Consider the following 17913-nt stretch of genomic DNA (forward strand, 5'->3'; position numbering starts at 1 on the left):
TATAAAGGACTGCAATGTGGGTCCCCTGCTATTATTATTATTATTATACCGCCCTATACCCAGAGGTCTCAGTGCGGTTCACAGAACAAAATCAAAATATAAAACCACAACATACATAACCAAAATAAAAACAACCCAATACCCTCCTCTCCCAAAAAACCCCATAGGATGTCAATCGAATCAACCAAAAGCCTGGTTAAAAAGGAACGTTTTTGCCTGGTGCCTAAAGGTGTATTATGAAGGTGCCAATCAAGAAGGTTGATGGGTAATGAATTAAGGCCCATTTTTAAAAGATGGTTTTCATAATTCCATAGATCCTCAACATGCCACACAAAGCTTGACATTATACCAATGACGTAAAAAACAGATTTTTGTTCCCGAAGCAATTTCACAACACTCCTGCTCTTGATTATGACATTAATGGTGCTTTTCCCCAGTTTGGCTTCCCAAGTAGGTCAGCGAAGGCCTCCAAAACTGAATAAATCAAGTCAAGTCCAGCCACGTCCCAGGGAAAGAGGAGGAGGGGAGGGAACCCTTCCTACAGACATGAATGTTCCACACAGATTTCTGGAAAAGGTCTAAATCTTCTGTTGAAATTTGCTTTTTTAAAAAAAGTTGCACATACACAATCATATAAATAAAATAATTGGGATCGAATGGTTTGAGCTAAAATTTCAAAACAGAACTTAGATGCAGAAAAGGTTCTGAACTCAAAACCACTCAAAACACGGACAGAAATTTCACCCTTGTTCAAACAGTTCTTTGATTTGTCGGCAATAGAGGCCTTATGGTCATCGTTCAGAGGACACTTTACAATCGCTCCGTATGACAGATGTCACCACCACACAGAGCACATGCGATTGACAGGCACCAGAACACCAGGCCTTATCCCTGAATTTGTAAATTTCATTGGGATTTTTTAAAGCTTCTGATCATTGCACTTATAGGGCAAGACCCGAGGTGACAGCTGCAGGTAGCATTCAATCCAACTGTTCAGTAAGAAGCAAAAACTTTTTGACACCTTCTGCTATTCCAGCCAACAGTTTGTAGTGAAAGGTTACATCAGGATGTATCTGAAGGTCCTTCCTCCTGGATCATGACCCCTCCACCCAGTTTCTGTGCAATTCTGCAGCGCAGTACAACACAGCCCCACTCAGCCAGGAAGGTAAAGAGGGCAGTAAGGAGAAGTGGAAGAGGAACATTGGTTGGCGCAAACTGCCTTCCACTTGTATGACCGCTGCATACAGTCTATTGGCTGGAAGGCTGAAAGAGGCCTTGGGATGCCCGATAACCATAAGGGTATCACCATTATTATTAAAATGTACTGAAATTATTTAATGTATTAAATACACTTTGAATATACTAGATGCTTTGATTTAAGGTTTTGTCTGTTTTGCATTCATGTAATTTTTTAAAAAAATTAATTTTATTAAAGATTTATTAGTTTACAAAAATACGTGCATTGTCTCTTTTTTTCAAGTTGCCTACAGATCAGTTTCATTTGGTGTGAGACATTAGTGTTACATACAGTGGTAGGTTAGGAAGAAGAGGGGGAAAGATGGGAAGGGGGGAATGGTGAGTGGGGTGGGGTTGGACGGCAATGCTTCTATTCTTCTACTTAGTATACGTGTGGGGTTTTGTGTCAGAATCACTTGTGTGGGTTCTCTTTACTATTCGCTTGTTGTATTTCTTTGGGGGTGACCTAGGGTGAGGTTGGTTGCCTTTGATTGGCTGTAGTGAAATTTGCTTTTGTGTGTGAGCGGGGGGGGGGGGTGAGCGGTGTGTGTGTGTGTGTGTGTGTGTGTGTGTGTGTGTGTGTGTGTGTATCAGGTTAGCTAGATTGATTCAAATGCTGCTGGTGGGTTCTTGTTGTCGTTTTGTTGGGCTGTGTATGTGATAAAGAGGAACCATACCGGGGTGAAAGTGTCACCTTCTATTTGCACTGTGCCACTGTTGAAACATTTCTGGCTACATGGCCTGAAGGAAGTGACTTTCACCTGGTGCTGATGGTGTTATGTGGACAGCTGGACTACAGTAGCACAGAGTTCGAATGTACAACGTGGGAAACTGGGAGAGTGGAAAGGGATCAGTAACGTGGTAGAAGAGATTGACAGCATTCTGCTGACAGAACAATTATCTGACCAGCTAAAAAAAAAGTCAAGAGGGGCCTCCTATTGGCTATTCACAACACACAGATCATGCACTTTAAAAATAATGGGACACCGTACCTCAGGTGTGGATGCTCTTGTTGGGGGATCATTTGCTTCACTTTCACTGGAGCTGCTCTCACTCTCAGAGTCAGAGGAACTGTCCGAGTCGCTTGTGCTCCCAGACTCTGGACTGCTGGAATGTGCCAATGCCACACTCTCAGGCTGTGATTGTGGGCCACTGCAAGTCAATACCATGAGATAAAATTAGAAGCGGGTAAGGATCATCTTTCTGCACTTCCACCCCCTCCAGAGACAGGCCAGCACTGGGGCGGAGGTTGGGGTGGGAGAGAGAGAGGGAGATAAAATCCAACCAGCATCATTTAAAACATTCTATCATTGTTCACTGGGGGATCACATTCTCCTGATCCCTCAAAAGGATGAAAATGCAAAAGCGCTAAATCACAATTACACACACACACACACACACACACACACACACACAGAGGGGTGGAGGGAGGGAGAGAAACATTGCTAGGAAGCCAAGGGGGCTTTTGAGAGCAACTATGTGATACAGTGGTACCTCGGGTTACAGACACTTCAGGTTACAGACTCCGTTAACCCAGAAATATTACCTTGGGTTAAGAACTTTGCTTCAGGATGAGAACAGAAATTGTGCGGCAGCAGCAGGAGCCCCATTAGCTAAAGTGGTGCTTCAGGTTAAGAATAGTTTCAGGTTACAAATGGACCTCCAGAACAAATTAAGTTCTTAACCCGAGGTATCACTGTACAACTGCCAGAAAAGCAGAAGATCAAACACATTTCATCTAATGACCAAAATACACCATTTCCCCGGGGGAGAGTAAATAAGCTCAAAACATGTACAGTGGCACCTCTGGTTACGAACTTAATTCGTTCTGGAGGTCCGTTCTTAACCTGAAACCGTTCTTAACCTGAGGTACCACTTTAGCTAATGGGGCCTCCTGCTGCTACCATGCTATTTCTGTTCTCATCCTGAGGTAAAGTTCTTAACCCGAGGTACTATTTCTGGGTTAGTGGAGTCTGTAGCCCAAAGTGTTTGTAACCCGAGGTGTTTGTAACCCAAGGTAACACTGTACATCCTGGACTTTTTAACCTTGTTTTATAGAATCTCAGAATTGTAGAATTGCAAGGGACCCCCAAGGGTCATCTATTCCAACCCCCTGCAATGCAGGGATCTCAGCTAAAGCATCCATGATAGATGGCCACCCAACCTCTGCTTAAAAACCTCCTCCAATGAAGGACAGCCTGCATACACTCTCAAGGTGGAAAAAATTCAGCTGCTGAACAGCTACTGCCGTCACAAAGTTCTTCCTGACGTTTAGGCAGAAACTCCCTTTTTTGTAATTTGAATCCATTAATTCGGGTCCTACCCCGCAGAGATCTGCATTACCTTACAGTATGATTTATTTTACATTTTGTATTCTATTTTTGTATGTTGCTTTTGTTTCAAATGTAGAGTGGTTTTTAGATTTTAAAATAAGAATCTTACTCCATGGAACTATGGATGGTGTACGCGAGGTGATCCCATTTTATCTTCACAATCCCACAGGTGAACTAGATATCTAGGAACCCCAAAGCATACTGGTCAATAACTCTGCCTCCACTGTTGGGACTCGCTAGTGGATAGATTTGCACTCAGTTCCTACATGTGAGCTTTCTGTAGGTGTCCGGCTGGCTGCTGCAGAGAACAGAATACTGGGCCACTGGCCTGATCTAGCAATGCTTTTCTTACACTCTGAATTCTAGTGCTTTGAAGAAGCAGGGAAATATTAAAACAACCTCATGCATTCCCCCCAAGTGTTACCAAATTATCCCAATCAGTGAACAGTTCAGTCAGTCTCACTCTCTCTCTCCTCTTAACCTCTCGCCCACAACCCCGAGCTGCTTCCACAAGGATTTCTGTTTACATGCATAAAACAACTTGTGAGCTGTTCCCCACCTCTGCCTCCCTGTTATTTCCAAGAAACCGTACCTTGGAGGAGTGGATGAGGAAGACGGCTTATCAGAAACCTATTTAACAAGAACAACAACAAAAAAGGGAGAAAGGTTAGTATAAGCAGCTCAGGCAGGGAAAAAAGGCCATAAATATTTTAAAGGTATTCTGGGTATTTGCAGGATTTATAAGTTTTATCTACACACACTGACTTGGTCATCGTCACCCTCGTCACTATCGCTGATCTCAAGGTCTTCATGTAGCATTCTGAAAGAGAAAAGAGGATATAAATGTAACTCGCTGCAAAAGATTACAATGACGTTTTCAAATTTTGTTTTCAAAGTTTTGATTAATCTACACTCAACATACTACTCAGCTGGGAAAGTGTTCTTTGCTCAAGCTTGTCTCTTCACAGTATTTTTCTTGGAAAACGAGCACAGGTTTCATTTTTGCACTCCAAAGAAAAAGGCCAGGCTGAACTATTTCCTCTGCAGAACAAGAGGACTTCATCTTCCCCGGAGTCTCTGCTCATGAAAACTAATATAGTCATTGCTGTAAAGAAAGATTCGTGGTGCATGCTCCCATAACACTAGAGATCTGGAAAGTGTTCCTATCTGCCTGTCAGAATAGAGCACTGCTGTTGTCCAAAGCTTAAAACTGGTTGTGAAATGAAGATAAGTGTTCATGGGTACTAATGCCTGTTGGCAATCCGGTGCCATAATCCTCACTAACTCAAGAACCACCATCTGGTGGCAGAAGTGATGGCAACCAAGGATTTGGAGTTTGCTATTATGTGAACAATAAGGGGAAATGACTGGCCTGAGGAGGCAGTCATTCTAATGACAGCTTTAAATGGGTTTCTTTTAGCTTTTTTATATTGCTGCACCTCACCCTGATGCTTTTTGAGAGGGCAATATATAAATACCTTAATAAATAAATACAAATAAATGCATATATATATATATATATATATATATATATATATATATATATATATATATAACAGATTTTTTTAAAAAAACAAATTTTATTAGTTTTGCATAAAGCTGTACGCAACAAAGATAACCATTCCAAAAATAGAAAGAGGTTCTTTCGAACCTTTAGACCTCCTTCCCTCCCTCCATCAGTTCCATTTCTAAATTTTATTCCTGCATCTTTTACTGTAATCCATTATATCATCATGGTAACCAAAGTTCATGTTACTTTACAAGTATCGTTGTATTATTGTATTCCTACCAATGATTTCAACTGTTTACAGTGGTCTTTCAAATATATTTAAAAAAAACAGGTGCAGCACTGATGTAGATAGCCAGGGGTTGTATTCCCGCTGCGTACCCTCCAAATCTACTCTGCAGGGTCCCCCACCCCACCTGAGCTGATTTTGAGGGTGTGCAGGTGGGGAGGGGAGCTGTAGGGGCTAGGAGAGGGCTAGGAAGTTCTGCTGCGCAGACAGAAGCCACTTGCGCAGAGTTGTGAAGCTGAGTTCTACTCTACGGCATAATATGCACACAGCGGGCTGGATCCAAAGTGTTACTTCAGCAAACGCAAGAACTTGTTTCATGGAAAAGAGTGGACCAAAGCTCTTGCTGCAGAAAGCGGGAGAGGTAGAAGTTTGCCAACTCTCCCTGCAGACTTCTGCACCACTTTCTACCAAGTTCCACAAAAAAAGCTTTTTGGGGAGAAGGAGGAAGCAGCAAATATTGCTTCCCCACTTCCTCAGGTGGAAGTGCCCAGTGAGCAGAGTTCTGTTCATAAGAACTCTGGATCCAGTTCCGTGTCATTATCACAATATGTATTTCTATGAAGCTGTGCTAAGAAAAAGAGGGGGGGAAACACAAGGTTGTAAGTGGCAACTGGGCAACTAAGCAAAGCTTAGATTACACCTAAGCTTTTGCTTAAAGCCAAAAACCACTAATTAAACATGACTACCTACCTAAAGACTGAGAAAACGCATTAAAGTTATAACCAGCCAACCAACCAACCCCAGTTCCCAAACTGCTCCTTGCACTATCATGAAAATCAGACACTCAAAGCTGAATTAGCACAAGTTAAAAAAAGAACCACTGAATCTTAAAGGGGATATTGCTTTTTAAGAAGCTTTTTGCTCTTAACTACTATCCTCCCTGTGCTAGAATGAATTAATAATGGCACGTATTTTTTATTTATTTACATGCCACAGATTTTACCCAGAAAGTACATCCAGTTACCTCTCAGACACTGAAATATGACCACTTTGGGGATGGATCCTGGCAGCTACTTGATACCAAACAAACAGTGCTTCTAAGAGCCAAGAGGCGGAAGTGATGGATAACCAAATCCAAATGAAACCACAGCAGGAACAGTAATGTTAGCCAGATAAGATCTGATATTTTTGAGGCTTGCCAGCTGGCACCCACGGATGAACAAACCCATCCAGTTTCTGTGCGTATGAGTGTGATCTAGCAAATGGCAGGTGAGAGGGTAACCCTGTTACTAACCATGTCAGGCGGCAGGTGGGCGCCCAGCTGCCCCTCCATTAAAAGAAAAACCCATTATATCAGGGAAGAAGTTTCCAGCTTGTGTGTAACAGGTACCCAGCACAATAAAACAGAGACTGCATGATTAAGTTTCAATCTTTATTTTATTCCCCCCGCCCAAAAAAAGGACTGATAGCCAGTCCTTCCAATTTGTACTACTAGTTCTATAGGTGTTTAGTTATTAAGTTTGTTATTGCTTTTTAATCTGCTGCTACGTGTGCTACTGTTGGTTTTTAAAAAAACTATTCATTGCTATTATCAGTTTTATAGCTTCTTTGCAATTTATGTGAAAGCAAGATATAAATACCTAAAAACAATCAAATAATCAAAACAATAAAAGCAAACTTTTAATCATCATGGGCTGCTTTCCTTAGATTGTCTCCCCTGTACCAAACACTTTGCTTCTTAGCGCTTTGCCAAGCCGGCTAGTTCCAAGGTTGTTGTATCTGCCCAGCACTGGAAAATAAGTCAGAAAGCTACCACAATAGCTACTGCATTTAAATAAATCACAATGTTGCAAAGCTAACTATGCCCAACTAGAAGCATATGGGGCAAAACTATTCTGTGGCACTGGCAGGGTACTAGAGTACAGCTGCTGTCAGTGAAACCAGTCCCTTGTTAAGCCTCGCTTAATGTAAACACATCCTAATGAAGTTTGGTCCTTCGGCATTTGTGGTGTACAATGGATCCTATTATGTAAAGATCTACCAAGGGATTATATCAGCATAACCACAAACCCTGGAGGGCAATCCTACAGATTCTTGCAGCGGGCTAATAATCATGTTCTCTACACGCATGTCCCCTTTCTTCTCAGCTCTTCAGCGTTGGTTTATAGAAAATCACACAAAAGCAAGCCTGCAGTTGCCCAAAAGACAAGAGCTCACAGGACAATTTCCAGAAGCCAACAATGAAAGGCCAGAAGCAAAGGAGTGAATTTTTGATGCCTGGTGATTTTTGGAGGCGACATGATTCTTTCACGTGAATATGTTTTTGTGAAGCAATGTTTAAGAAAATAATCACTATTTCTTTTAGTAGATTCTCAAACCAGGCGTAAAAAAAAATCATGCTGGTAGCTGCTCATTTTAACTTGCTGTCAATTATCTGTGACTAGGCAATACACCCAGCCAGTTTATTGGAAGAAAATCAAGTGCACATGATATACAGCGGTACCTCAGGTTAAGTACTTAATTCGTTCTGGAGGTCCGTTCTTAACCTGAAACTGTTCTTAACCTGAAACACCACTTTAGCTAATGGGGCCTCCCTCTGCTGCCGCGCCACCAGAGCACGACTTCTGTTCTCATCCTGAAGCAAAGTTCTTAACCCGAGGTACTATTTCTGGGTTAGCGGAGTCTGTAACCTGAAGCCTATGTAACCCAAGGTATCACTGTACTTCCAGTTATTATTTCATTTAGCAAACTTGTGTCCTGCCTTTCGTCCCATGTGGTCTCCCATTCAAGCACTGATCAGACCCAGACCCTTGGCTGAGCTTCAGTCAGGTGGCTGCATTATAGAACAGTAGAGCTGGAAGGGACCCTGCGGGTCATCTATTCCAACCCCCTGCAATGCAGGAATCTCAGCTAAAGCATCCATGACAGATGGCCATCCAACCTCTGCTTAAAAACCTCCTCCAAGGAAGGAGAGTCCATGTCCTGCTGCAGTTCCCATGACTGTTATGAGCGGATCTAAACAATATGCAGATGCAGAATTCTAAACTATGCCACTACCATCTAGGTGCCTTCTAAGTTCCATGCATGTTGCATTATCAACCCAGCATATCAGAGGGAAAGCTTTCATGATTTCTACCTGCAGGAAGCTGTTTGCATGCTGGAGAACATTCAGAAACGTTACCTCCCACTCATATTTTGAGTGGTACAGTCTAGAATTCTATGACCTCATAAGGCATACAAAACCTATACTGTATCTCCAAGTTAATCCTCTCGATTGCACCATGATAACAATCACGTGTAGCATGCGCTTCTGGGTCACACGCAGATGCCCCATCCCATCCCCCCACTTAAGTCGCGCACAACGCTGGGAAATAATTAAACAATTCCACTCAAACCCAGAAATTGGGGGGGGGAGGGGGTATGGAGAGAGAGCTGGAAAGTCCTTGTGGCTCACAAGGAGACCCTCCCTGGAGCCCAAAAAGGACGTCAGTGAGGGTGGAGGAAGCCCCGATGAGACCGGAAGCACAGAGGGGGGCTTTGTTTACCCTGCTCAGCCTCCCCTCCTAACAGCTGATGTGTGGAATAGCGCAGCCAAAGCAGCCTCTTTCCTGAATGTCCTCCAGCTTACTGCCAGCCCCAGAACTTCCATTCTAGTTGTGGATATTTTGGGATACAGTGGTGTTGTTGTTTTGTATGGATTGAACAGAGAGTGGCAGAGAGGGTGTTTAAAGGGTGCTCCCCACTTTATGCAATTTCATTTATGTGAGTGTGGCGGGGTCTGGGATGGAACGCCTGTACTAATTCTTTGCTTTGTTCAGTTCTCCACATTTCCACATCAATTTGCTCTTTTTTTCTTTCTTTTTTAAATGTATTTTTATTAAAGATTTTCTTGATTTACAAAAGTATGTGCAATGTCTCTCTCTTTTTTCCCCAAGTAACATTTTTTACAAATCATAGAATCATAGAGTTGGAAGAGACCACAAGGGCCATCGAGTCCAACCCCCTGCCAAGCAGGAAACATCAGAGCACTCCTGACATATGGTTGTCAAGCCTCTGCTTAAAGACCTCCAAAGTAGGAGACTCCACCACACTCCTTGGCAGCAAATTCCACTGTCAAACAGCTCTTACTGTCAGGAAGTTCTTCCTAATGTTTAGGTGGAATCTTCTTTCTTGTAGTTTGGATCCATTGCTCCGTGTCCGCTTCTCTGGAGCAGCAGAAAACAACCTTTCTCCCTCCTCTATGTGACATCCTTTTATATATTTGAACATGGCTATCATATCACCCCTTAACCTCCTCTTCTCCAGGCTAAACATGCCCAGCTCCCTTAGCCGTTCCTCATAAGGCATCGTTTCCAGGCCTTTGACCATTTTGGTTGCCCTCCTCTGGACACGTTCCAGTTTGTCAGTGTCCTTCTTGAATTGTGGTGCCCAGAACTGGACACAGTACTCCAGGTGTGGTCTGACCAGAGCAGAATACAGTGGCACTATTACTTCCCTTGATCTAGATGCTATACTCCTATTGATGCAGCCCAGAATTGCATTGGCTTTTTTAGCTGCCGCGTCACACTGTTGGCTCATGTCAAGTTTGTGGTCAACCAAGACTCCTAGATCCTTTTCACATGTACTGCTCTCAAGCCAGGTGTCACCCATCAGTTTCATTTGTTGAGACATTAGGAAGAAAAGGGGGAAAGGGGTGGAGGGGTGGAAGATGGGTGGGGTCGGGGGACGGTGTTTCTATTATACTTAATATATGTGGGGTTTGGTGTCAGCGTTGCTTGTGCAGGTTCTCTGCTGTTCACTTGCATTCCTTTGGTGGCGAGAGAGGTTGGGGTTGGCCTAGGGTGTGGCTGTTCATTTCTGGTTGGCTGTGGTGGTCTTTGTTTTCATGTGTGAGTGGGGCGGGTGGGTGTTTTGAATCAGGTTAGCCATACTGATTTGTATGCTGTTGGTGGATTTTTGTCATTGTCTTGTTGGGCTGTGTGTGTGATAAAGGGGAGCCATACCGGGGTGAAGGCATCTTCTTCTATTTGTCCCCTATGTTTACCTATGTCATTTTAAACTGTGATATTAATGCTGTATTCTTAGTTTTAGATTTTGATTTATGTGGAAATGGTTTTCCATTTGGTTGTGTATTTTTTTTATGTGGTTTATATATTGTGTAGTGTGGTGTAGTGGTTAAGAGCTGTAGACTCGTAATCTGGTGAACCGCGTTCGCTTCCCTGCTCCTCCACATGCAGCTGCTGGGTGATCTTGGGCCAGTCACACTTCTCTGAAGTCTCTCAGCCCCACTCCCCTCACAGAGCGTTTGTTGTGGGGGAGGAAGGGAAAGGAGAAGGTTAGCCGCTTTGAGACTCCTGAAGGGGAGTGAAAGGCGGGATATCAAATCCAAACTCCTCTTCTTCTTGTTTATGACTTTTGTAATTATGTAAATCTTGCCATGTTGTAAGCTGCCTTGAGTATTGTTTTTAACTGTGGAAAGGTGGCATACAAATAAAATGATGATGATGATGATGATGATGAAGAGCCACTACTATTCAGTGCAGACCATAATGAGCTAGATGAACAACAGCCAAGCGCTATATAAGGCAGCGTTCTATGACTATGAGCACAGGAGCTCCAAATCACTAATGCACAGGAAACTGCACATTTGACTCAGTCCTCAGTTGTTGTGGTGGTGGGGTTGTTTTTTTTGAGTGGGGAGTGGGATAATTATGAAATAGTTGCCACTCAAACCCAAAGCACAATTTTTATGCACCTACACAAGAAACTGCAGTAAGGTTTTATTATCCCAGATGAAGGCATCAGTGTTCCAAATAAAACCTTCAGCAGAAAATGGCATTATGTGGGAAGACCGTGAAGACTACATCTATTATCCAAAGACGACACCGTTTATTTTTCCATTATCTTCTGAAGGGCTTCTTCCCAGAAAGAAAGAAAGAAAGAAAGATAGATAGACAGACACAAATTGCCTCTGTTGGCATATTATTAATAGCTTTCAGATAAGCTATTAATAATACAGCAAGAAACTTGCAGCTGACGAATTGTTCCCAGGAAGGACAATAGAAGCTTTTTCTTTTTTAAAAATAAGGAGAGTTATCACTCACTACATACAAGAGAAGAGTATTTGCTAAGCAATGTTTTGTTTTTGTTTTTTAACAAACTCTTAAATGATTTGATTAATTTAAGAGGAAAGGCTAGATTTCATTTTTAAAAAAAAAACTTTAAAAAACTTTAAAAAACAAACAGTTCAGAGCATACAGTCAAAGTTAAGCTTTTTGAAATCTTGCACATGCTTGCCTCTGCAACCAAAATCAATGCAACTAACTCTGCCTGCATCGTAGTCCAAAGTTGTTTTAAAGTGTTTTTAATGGGTGTTTTAATGTTGAAACCCGCCTTTGGGACTTTAGAGTGATGGACTGGTAATAAATCAATTTTTAAATAAATAAATAAATAAATAAATAAATAAATAAATAAATAAATAATCTTCATTGTTTTTAATCTTGAACTTTTGGAGTATACAGAGTATAACATTTTTGGATCCGTCATCCTTAGATGACACTGGAGAAACAATGAAAGAGGACTTTAAAAATAAAGAATGCTGGGCATGCCGCATTTTGAGTGTGCGGGGCTGGGGGGAAACTCTTACATCTTTGGGAACTAATTATTTAGAAGGAAGAGGGGTTTGTGTGTTTACAAACAGAAGTAGCTCCTAAAACTTGTCACATGCCAAATATGATCACCCTAATGCACGAACAAGCTTGTCTCTCCTAGGGCTCCCCTAACGTCAGTGGGAACTGAAGTTGCCACCTGCTGCTGTAAATAACAAAAACCTTGCTTCCATTCCAGTGAAGCCAGGTGCTAAACTTGAGGGCCGAACTCAAGAATGGAAAGCCCTCTGGGAAATCCACGTTTGCTCTGCAAAAAGCTTGCCTGCTTACTCTGGGCACGCAGATGTAGAGGGATTTCAGCCTCTAATTAGCCAGCACAAACGCTGCTTGTTTTCAGTCGGCTACACTCTGTAACGTGAGCGACTCAAAAGTGGCTGGAGTTTCAGACGGTCACGTGCGTTTCGAAAAGGAAGAACGGAAAGAAAGAGAACCATTGTGCAGAGCAACACACAAACCCAAGAGCGCACTAATTAAAACAAACAAACTTGAGGAATCAACTTAATTAAGTCCCCGGTCCAAATGGTGCTTATTCTCGTTTATATACTGATATTTGGGGAGCCATCTTTTTTTCTACACTTCTGAGGAGCAATAGGGCGTTCTCATTAACTGCTGATAAACAGTTTTCATTGGCAAGGAAAAGGAGAATGTTCTTCTGCACTGGCTGCTATTGTAAGATGGGTATTAACCAAGCCACCTGATAAAATACAGCCACATCCAAGGACTATGCTCTATGTTCAGACATAATTGCAACTCCAGCAGGACACTGGAGCTGTTATATATACCAAAGCAGAACACTCCCAGGACTCTAGTCCCACTGTTCTGGTTCTGGCAGGGGACAGGGGCCGGTGACTCAGAAGAAGGAGCAAGCAATTCTGCTGTGACTGCAGTAATCCACCTTCATCCCTAGTTATAAAGAGATTGGCTTTAGTCCTGGAGGTTTCATATTCCTCTAAAACCAATCTGTCATTAATTATATGGATTTAAGATGCTCCATGGGGATAGGACAAAGGCAGAAGGGACAAAAACCAGGCTTGCAAACAATAGCTTCCAATCCGTGTAGCCTTGAAAAGCATTTCACAACTCATAAGTCAAAAGATCTGAAGGGGTGGTTTCACACATTGTGCTCGCCATTTTCATGCAGAAAAAGAACACAACATGGAATTATGCAGGCTAAAGGAAAACTTGGAAGATTACAGTAAGAAAATATCTCTAAAAGTTGCTCATTCGCGCATGCTGCCTTTTTCCAAAATACCTGAAAAACTTCAATATTGTGAAGTTATTGCTCACCTGAAATGACTTTGAAACATGTTGGAAAGCCATGATATGTGTACATGTGGCACAACAGCTGCATGTACACTCATCAAAGGTAACAAAGTACACACAGTTCTTTGTGATAAGGATACCCACACAGAAAACATTGGTGTGTGGAACATTCTTTGGCTCTTGTTCTCATCAACAACTGGCTTCACCTTTTTAATTGTTAACATCAGTTAAAACTGAAAGCAGTAGTTGATTGATTTGCCCAATTAGGGGTGGTCCTGTCCCCCCCCCCCCAAGTATTGTTGAGCAATGCAATTCTTCTGCAAGGTTTGCCTGACAAGAAAGCAGCATTGATAGATTCTGGGCTTCAGATAAGAGCAATTTAAAATAAAAGCTTTCTATTAAGTAAAAGACCACAGCCCACCCAAGTACAGTTTGAACAGAAGTGTCAATATAGCTGCTTGAATAGAGATGTGCTGCATTTTATTTGCAGAGCAAATGACTTCAGTTTTAAATATTTAACTAGAAGACTGTGTTTATGATCACAATTTAGTGAAAATTATTTACCGTGTGTTTGGAGCCTGTTCACACCATTTCAAAACCAGTTTTCTTAAGGGACAGTTTCACAGTTTTAAATGGGGAAGCCACTGGTTTAAAGAAATATTAATTGCAAAATATTAATTTTGTGAGTTTTATCCGATTCATTGAATGTGAAGGCTCTGCAATTACCATCACGGCTGTTAGGTACTGATAGGTAAAGGTAAAGGGACCCCTGACCATTCGGTCCAGTCGTGACCAACTCTGGGGTTGCGGCGCTCATCTCGCTTTACTGGCCGAGGGAGCCGGCATACAGCTTCCGGGTCATGTGGCCAGCATGACTAAGCCACTTCTGGCAAACCAGAGCAGCGCACGGAAACGCCGTTTACCTTTCCACCAGAGTGGTACCTATTTATCTACTTGCACTATGACGTGCTTTCGAACTGCTAGGTTGGCAGGAGCAGGGACCGAGCAACGGGAGCTCACCCTGTCGAGGGGATTCGAACCGCCGACCTTCTGATCGGCAAGTCCTAGGCTCTGTGGTTTAACCCACAGCGCCACCTGCATCCCTCTAGGTACTGATACCTCCTGGTTAACCCTATATATCTTCCTCCCATAACTGTTCTCTTACACACACATTGTTAAATACTGAGATATGAAAGCTAGGAGCTAAACAGCACCTTAAAGCTAGGTTATGGGCGCAACAACGGAATGTCTAGGCACGCTTTTTTATAACTAGAATGCAAAGTTGAAAATGAATGAACTGCAGCTAAAACATTATGTTCATTTTTTTACATGGTCTAGTCCAGGGGACCCCAACCTGTAGCCCACAGAGGCCGTTTAACTGGCCCCCGAGCCCTGAGTTCATCACGTGTAAAATAACAGTGCCAAAGGAAAATCTCACATGACTCTAATGGCATACTTAAAAATAACATAGCACTTGGGAAACTAACATGAAATGGGAAATTTAAGAGATGTGCATTGTGCTTCAGTGTTCTACCGTGTTTCTAAGCAGGAGTTCTATTAGGAAGGGTTCTGTAATGTTACTGTTACCACTCGTTTCCAGCATAGGTACACTTACAGCAAAGATTCCTAGCAACAGCTGGTGTAAATGTTTTGTTTTCTAGAAACATTCATGCGCAGAGACAATTAAGGAAGATTTGCTGACCATGGAAATCAAGCTAGACATAATTCTTACTTCTGCCAAACAAGATGAAACCTGTATCTGTGCTTAAGTCTCACCAGAGATTTTAATCTCCAATAAGAAAACCTGTCCCTAATTTATCAAGCCCCTCTACTCCCATTCAAACAAACAAACAAACAAACAAATGGAGCAACATGGCAAAGTTTTGTCAAGGCAGTGGCAAGCTGAGAAACTAAGGTTCTGGCTCCAGTCCAATTTTAAATCATCAACATAATCAAAAGAATCATGGGGCTGCTTAATATGTGAACTTTAATGTGTGCAGCTAGCTTTGCCAAAGAAATAATTTCATTTGTTCTCTTTCTCTCTCGCAAAAGCAATGTGCCATCTTCATGGGTGTGGCCTTCTGGCAACACAATTTGGAAAAGTTGTCAAAAGCCCCACTGATCACATGGAGCCGCTTGCACAATTCTTTGAGGTGTGGCTAACCTCTAGTGCATGGGTAGGCAAACTAAGGCCCGGGGGCTGGATCCGGCCCAATCGTCTTCTAAATCCGGCCCGCAGACGGTCTGGGAATCAGAGTGTTTTTACATGAGTAGAATGTGTGCTTTTATTTAAAATGCATCTCTGGGTTATTTGTGGGGCATAGGAATTTGTTCATCCCCCCCCAAAAAAATATAGTTCGACCCCCCACAAGGTCTGAGGGACAGTGGACCGGCCCCCTGCTGAAAATGTTTGCTGACCCCTACTCTAGTGCAAACTAACCAAGTAGCTAGTTTCAGAAAAGCCTGAATAATTTCTTTAGTGGCAGTCTGCACATGAACAGATGTTTCAAACAACATCTTGATGTCCTGGAAACTCAGGGCAACCATCCAGAAGCAAATGCATTGCTCCCAGACATTTAAAGTATAGCATTCAATGCTGCACTGTGCTTATGCTTTCGCAAAAAGCATGTAGATTTGCAGGTGCGGCCAGGAGGCTGCCCTCCGCTTCCCAGTAGAATTCATTTTCAGGATGGCTCTAGCCGTGTTAGGTATTGATGCATATGGTTGTAAGGGAGTGTAAGCAGTGAAATGAGAGGGAAATTAAATGCAACAAGTACAGATGGTGCCATATAATTAGAGTGAGAGTACATGAAAAATAAGCACGTTGTGTCTAAACATACAACTAAAGTTTGCAGTTCATGCATTTGATGACGTGGACTCTTTAATATTTGCAGGTTTAGGCCATGATAACATTTTCCAGGTAATTTAGGCTCCACAAGTCTCTGTTGTTGTCGGAGGGAAGAAGCCACACCAAGCAGAACTGAACTCCCCATAAATGTTTGGGTAGTTCAGCCCTCATTTTTGCAGCTGAAGTGATGTGTGTGGTTGAGGGGGTGTGGTTTCATTAGAGCCAACTTGTAGGCCAAATGGGGTGGCCTGGCACGCTAGACGTTCCCCACCCTGACTTAACTAATGTTCAGAGGCACAGGGTGCAGCTACTTACGATTTTCCTTGCTGAGAAATAGACGTCTTAGAAGGTGCATCATACTGCTCTGTAAAACAACAACAAATGTTTTAGGCTGTACAAGCATTGTACCATTTAAATTGTTTTCTATTGCCCTCCCCTCTCTCAGTGTGTGTACGCCTCTCACACACAAAGGTTTATGCATTATGCAATCTGTGATAATTAGGGCAGCAACTTTTAATTGATGGCATATCGTCTGAATCCATGCTAGGGGTATGGATTCATACAGGTTCCCCAACAGTTTGCAACTTTCATTTTTATTCCACAAGTTAAAGACGGCGATATGTCTAATGCAGCTAAGGACCAAATAAATAAACGCGGCTCAAACCTTTGGACAGGTGTTAAATGCCTTTCTGCTCAGTGGAATTCTATAATTCCATTACAGATAATTCAGGAAGGCTGCCTGGAGCCCAGGAAAGACTGAGATGACCACTATTGATTGGCTTTACAACCAAGATAAGGGTAAGTGGTACACAGGTGGCATACAGCTTCCTCCCTCCACAGGTATTCCCACACTATTCCTTGGAAACTTTTAGAGCTTGTTTCCATGTGGTTAGTGACAATCACATGGCCGTGCATCGTGCTAATGACCCAGTAACCATAAACACCATTATGTGTAGCCATGTGATCTGCTTTAACCACATATCAAGAGACAGAATGTTACCTGGAGTGGGGCTAACTACACCACATGGGGTTACTTCTAAATCTGCTTCGATCAGCCCCATCAATAGCTGGAGCTCAACCTTGCAAAAAGCACTACTGGAATGGTCATGGGTTCATCGCTCTGCCTCAACTTCCATATTGCAGTGATAGCCAGGAGCAGCTGCTGCCAATTCCAAATACAGTAGCACCTCGGGTTACGTTACTCTCGGGTAACGTAAACTTCAGGTTGCGAAAGCGGCAAACCTGGAAGTGTGTTGCTGCGCGCGCATGCGCAGAAATGGCCTACCACCCCATGCACATGCGCAGAAGCACTTTACCGCTTCTCCTCGGGTTGCAGAAACCTTGGGATCCGGCCGGACCTCCGGAACAGATCCCATTCGCAACCGGAGGTACCACTGTAATTGACTGAGTCGTTTTGGTTGCTTCTGAAAGATTCCTCTGTTTACAAGTAAATGCACAATAGATACAAACATAGGAATGTTTACAGTGCCTGCAGAAATGTATGCAGCAGACAAACACTGGGCTCAAGCCAACAGACACTTCCATTGTTCAACATGCTTTCATTTCAGTAAAGTTTTGAATGGAAATTTCTCTTCCATCCCTGTTGAAATGAACGCAACCACAGCAGGACACAGCAGACTGTATCCAAGCAACCGCACATAGATTTTTAGATCTCTCACTTACTCTGGCTCTGTATGACTGATCCACCATGCTGGGTTTCCTAGAAAGAGGGGGAATGGAAATTTTAATCATAGAATAGTAGCTAAGCTCCCACCTTCAGCTTTCATTTTGGCTGTGAACTACCGTAACTAGGTGACCTTAATCACACC

General features: G+C 42.7%; 2 protein-coding genes across 9 annotated transcripts in view; one reads left to right on the plus strand and one right to left on the minus strand.

The window, feature by feature from the left end:
* The window catches only part of LOC308594306 (17-beta-hydroxysteroid dehydrogenase 13-like), a 166977-nt gene that overhangs the window by 81611 nt on the left and 67453 nt on the right, over positions 1 to 17913 (plus strand). The window lies entirely within an intron of this gene.
* AFF1 (ALF transcription elongation factor 1) overlaps positions 1 to 17913 on the minus strand; it is a 154374-nt gene that overhangs the window by 23442 nt on the left and 113019 nt on the right. For 7 of the 8 annotated variants that reach the window (XM_081206940.1, XM_081206943.1, XM_081206945.1 and 4 more), the window contains 5 exons: positions 17768 to 17804; positions 16400 to 16448; positions 4329 to 4389; positions 4162 to 4199; positions 2229 to 2388 (listed from right to left, as the gene is read on the minus strand). In XM_081206940.1, coding sequence (XP_081063066.1) covers positions 2229 to 2388; positions 4162 to 4199; positions 4329 to 4389; positions 16400 to 16448; positions 17768 to 17804 — 345 coding nt within the window. The remainder of the gene's footprint in view (positions 1 to 2228; positions 2389 to 4161; positions 4200 to 4328; positions 4390 to 16399; positions 16449 to 17767; positions 17805 to 17913) is intronic. The other variant, XM_081206942.1, reaches the window with a different exon arrangement.

Source organism: Podarcis bocagei (assembly GCF_964188305.1).
Source record: "Podarcis bocagei genome assembly, chromosome: 9".
NCBI lineage: Eukaryota > Metazoa > Chordata > Lepidosauria > Squamata > Lacertidae > Podarcis > Podarcis bocagei.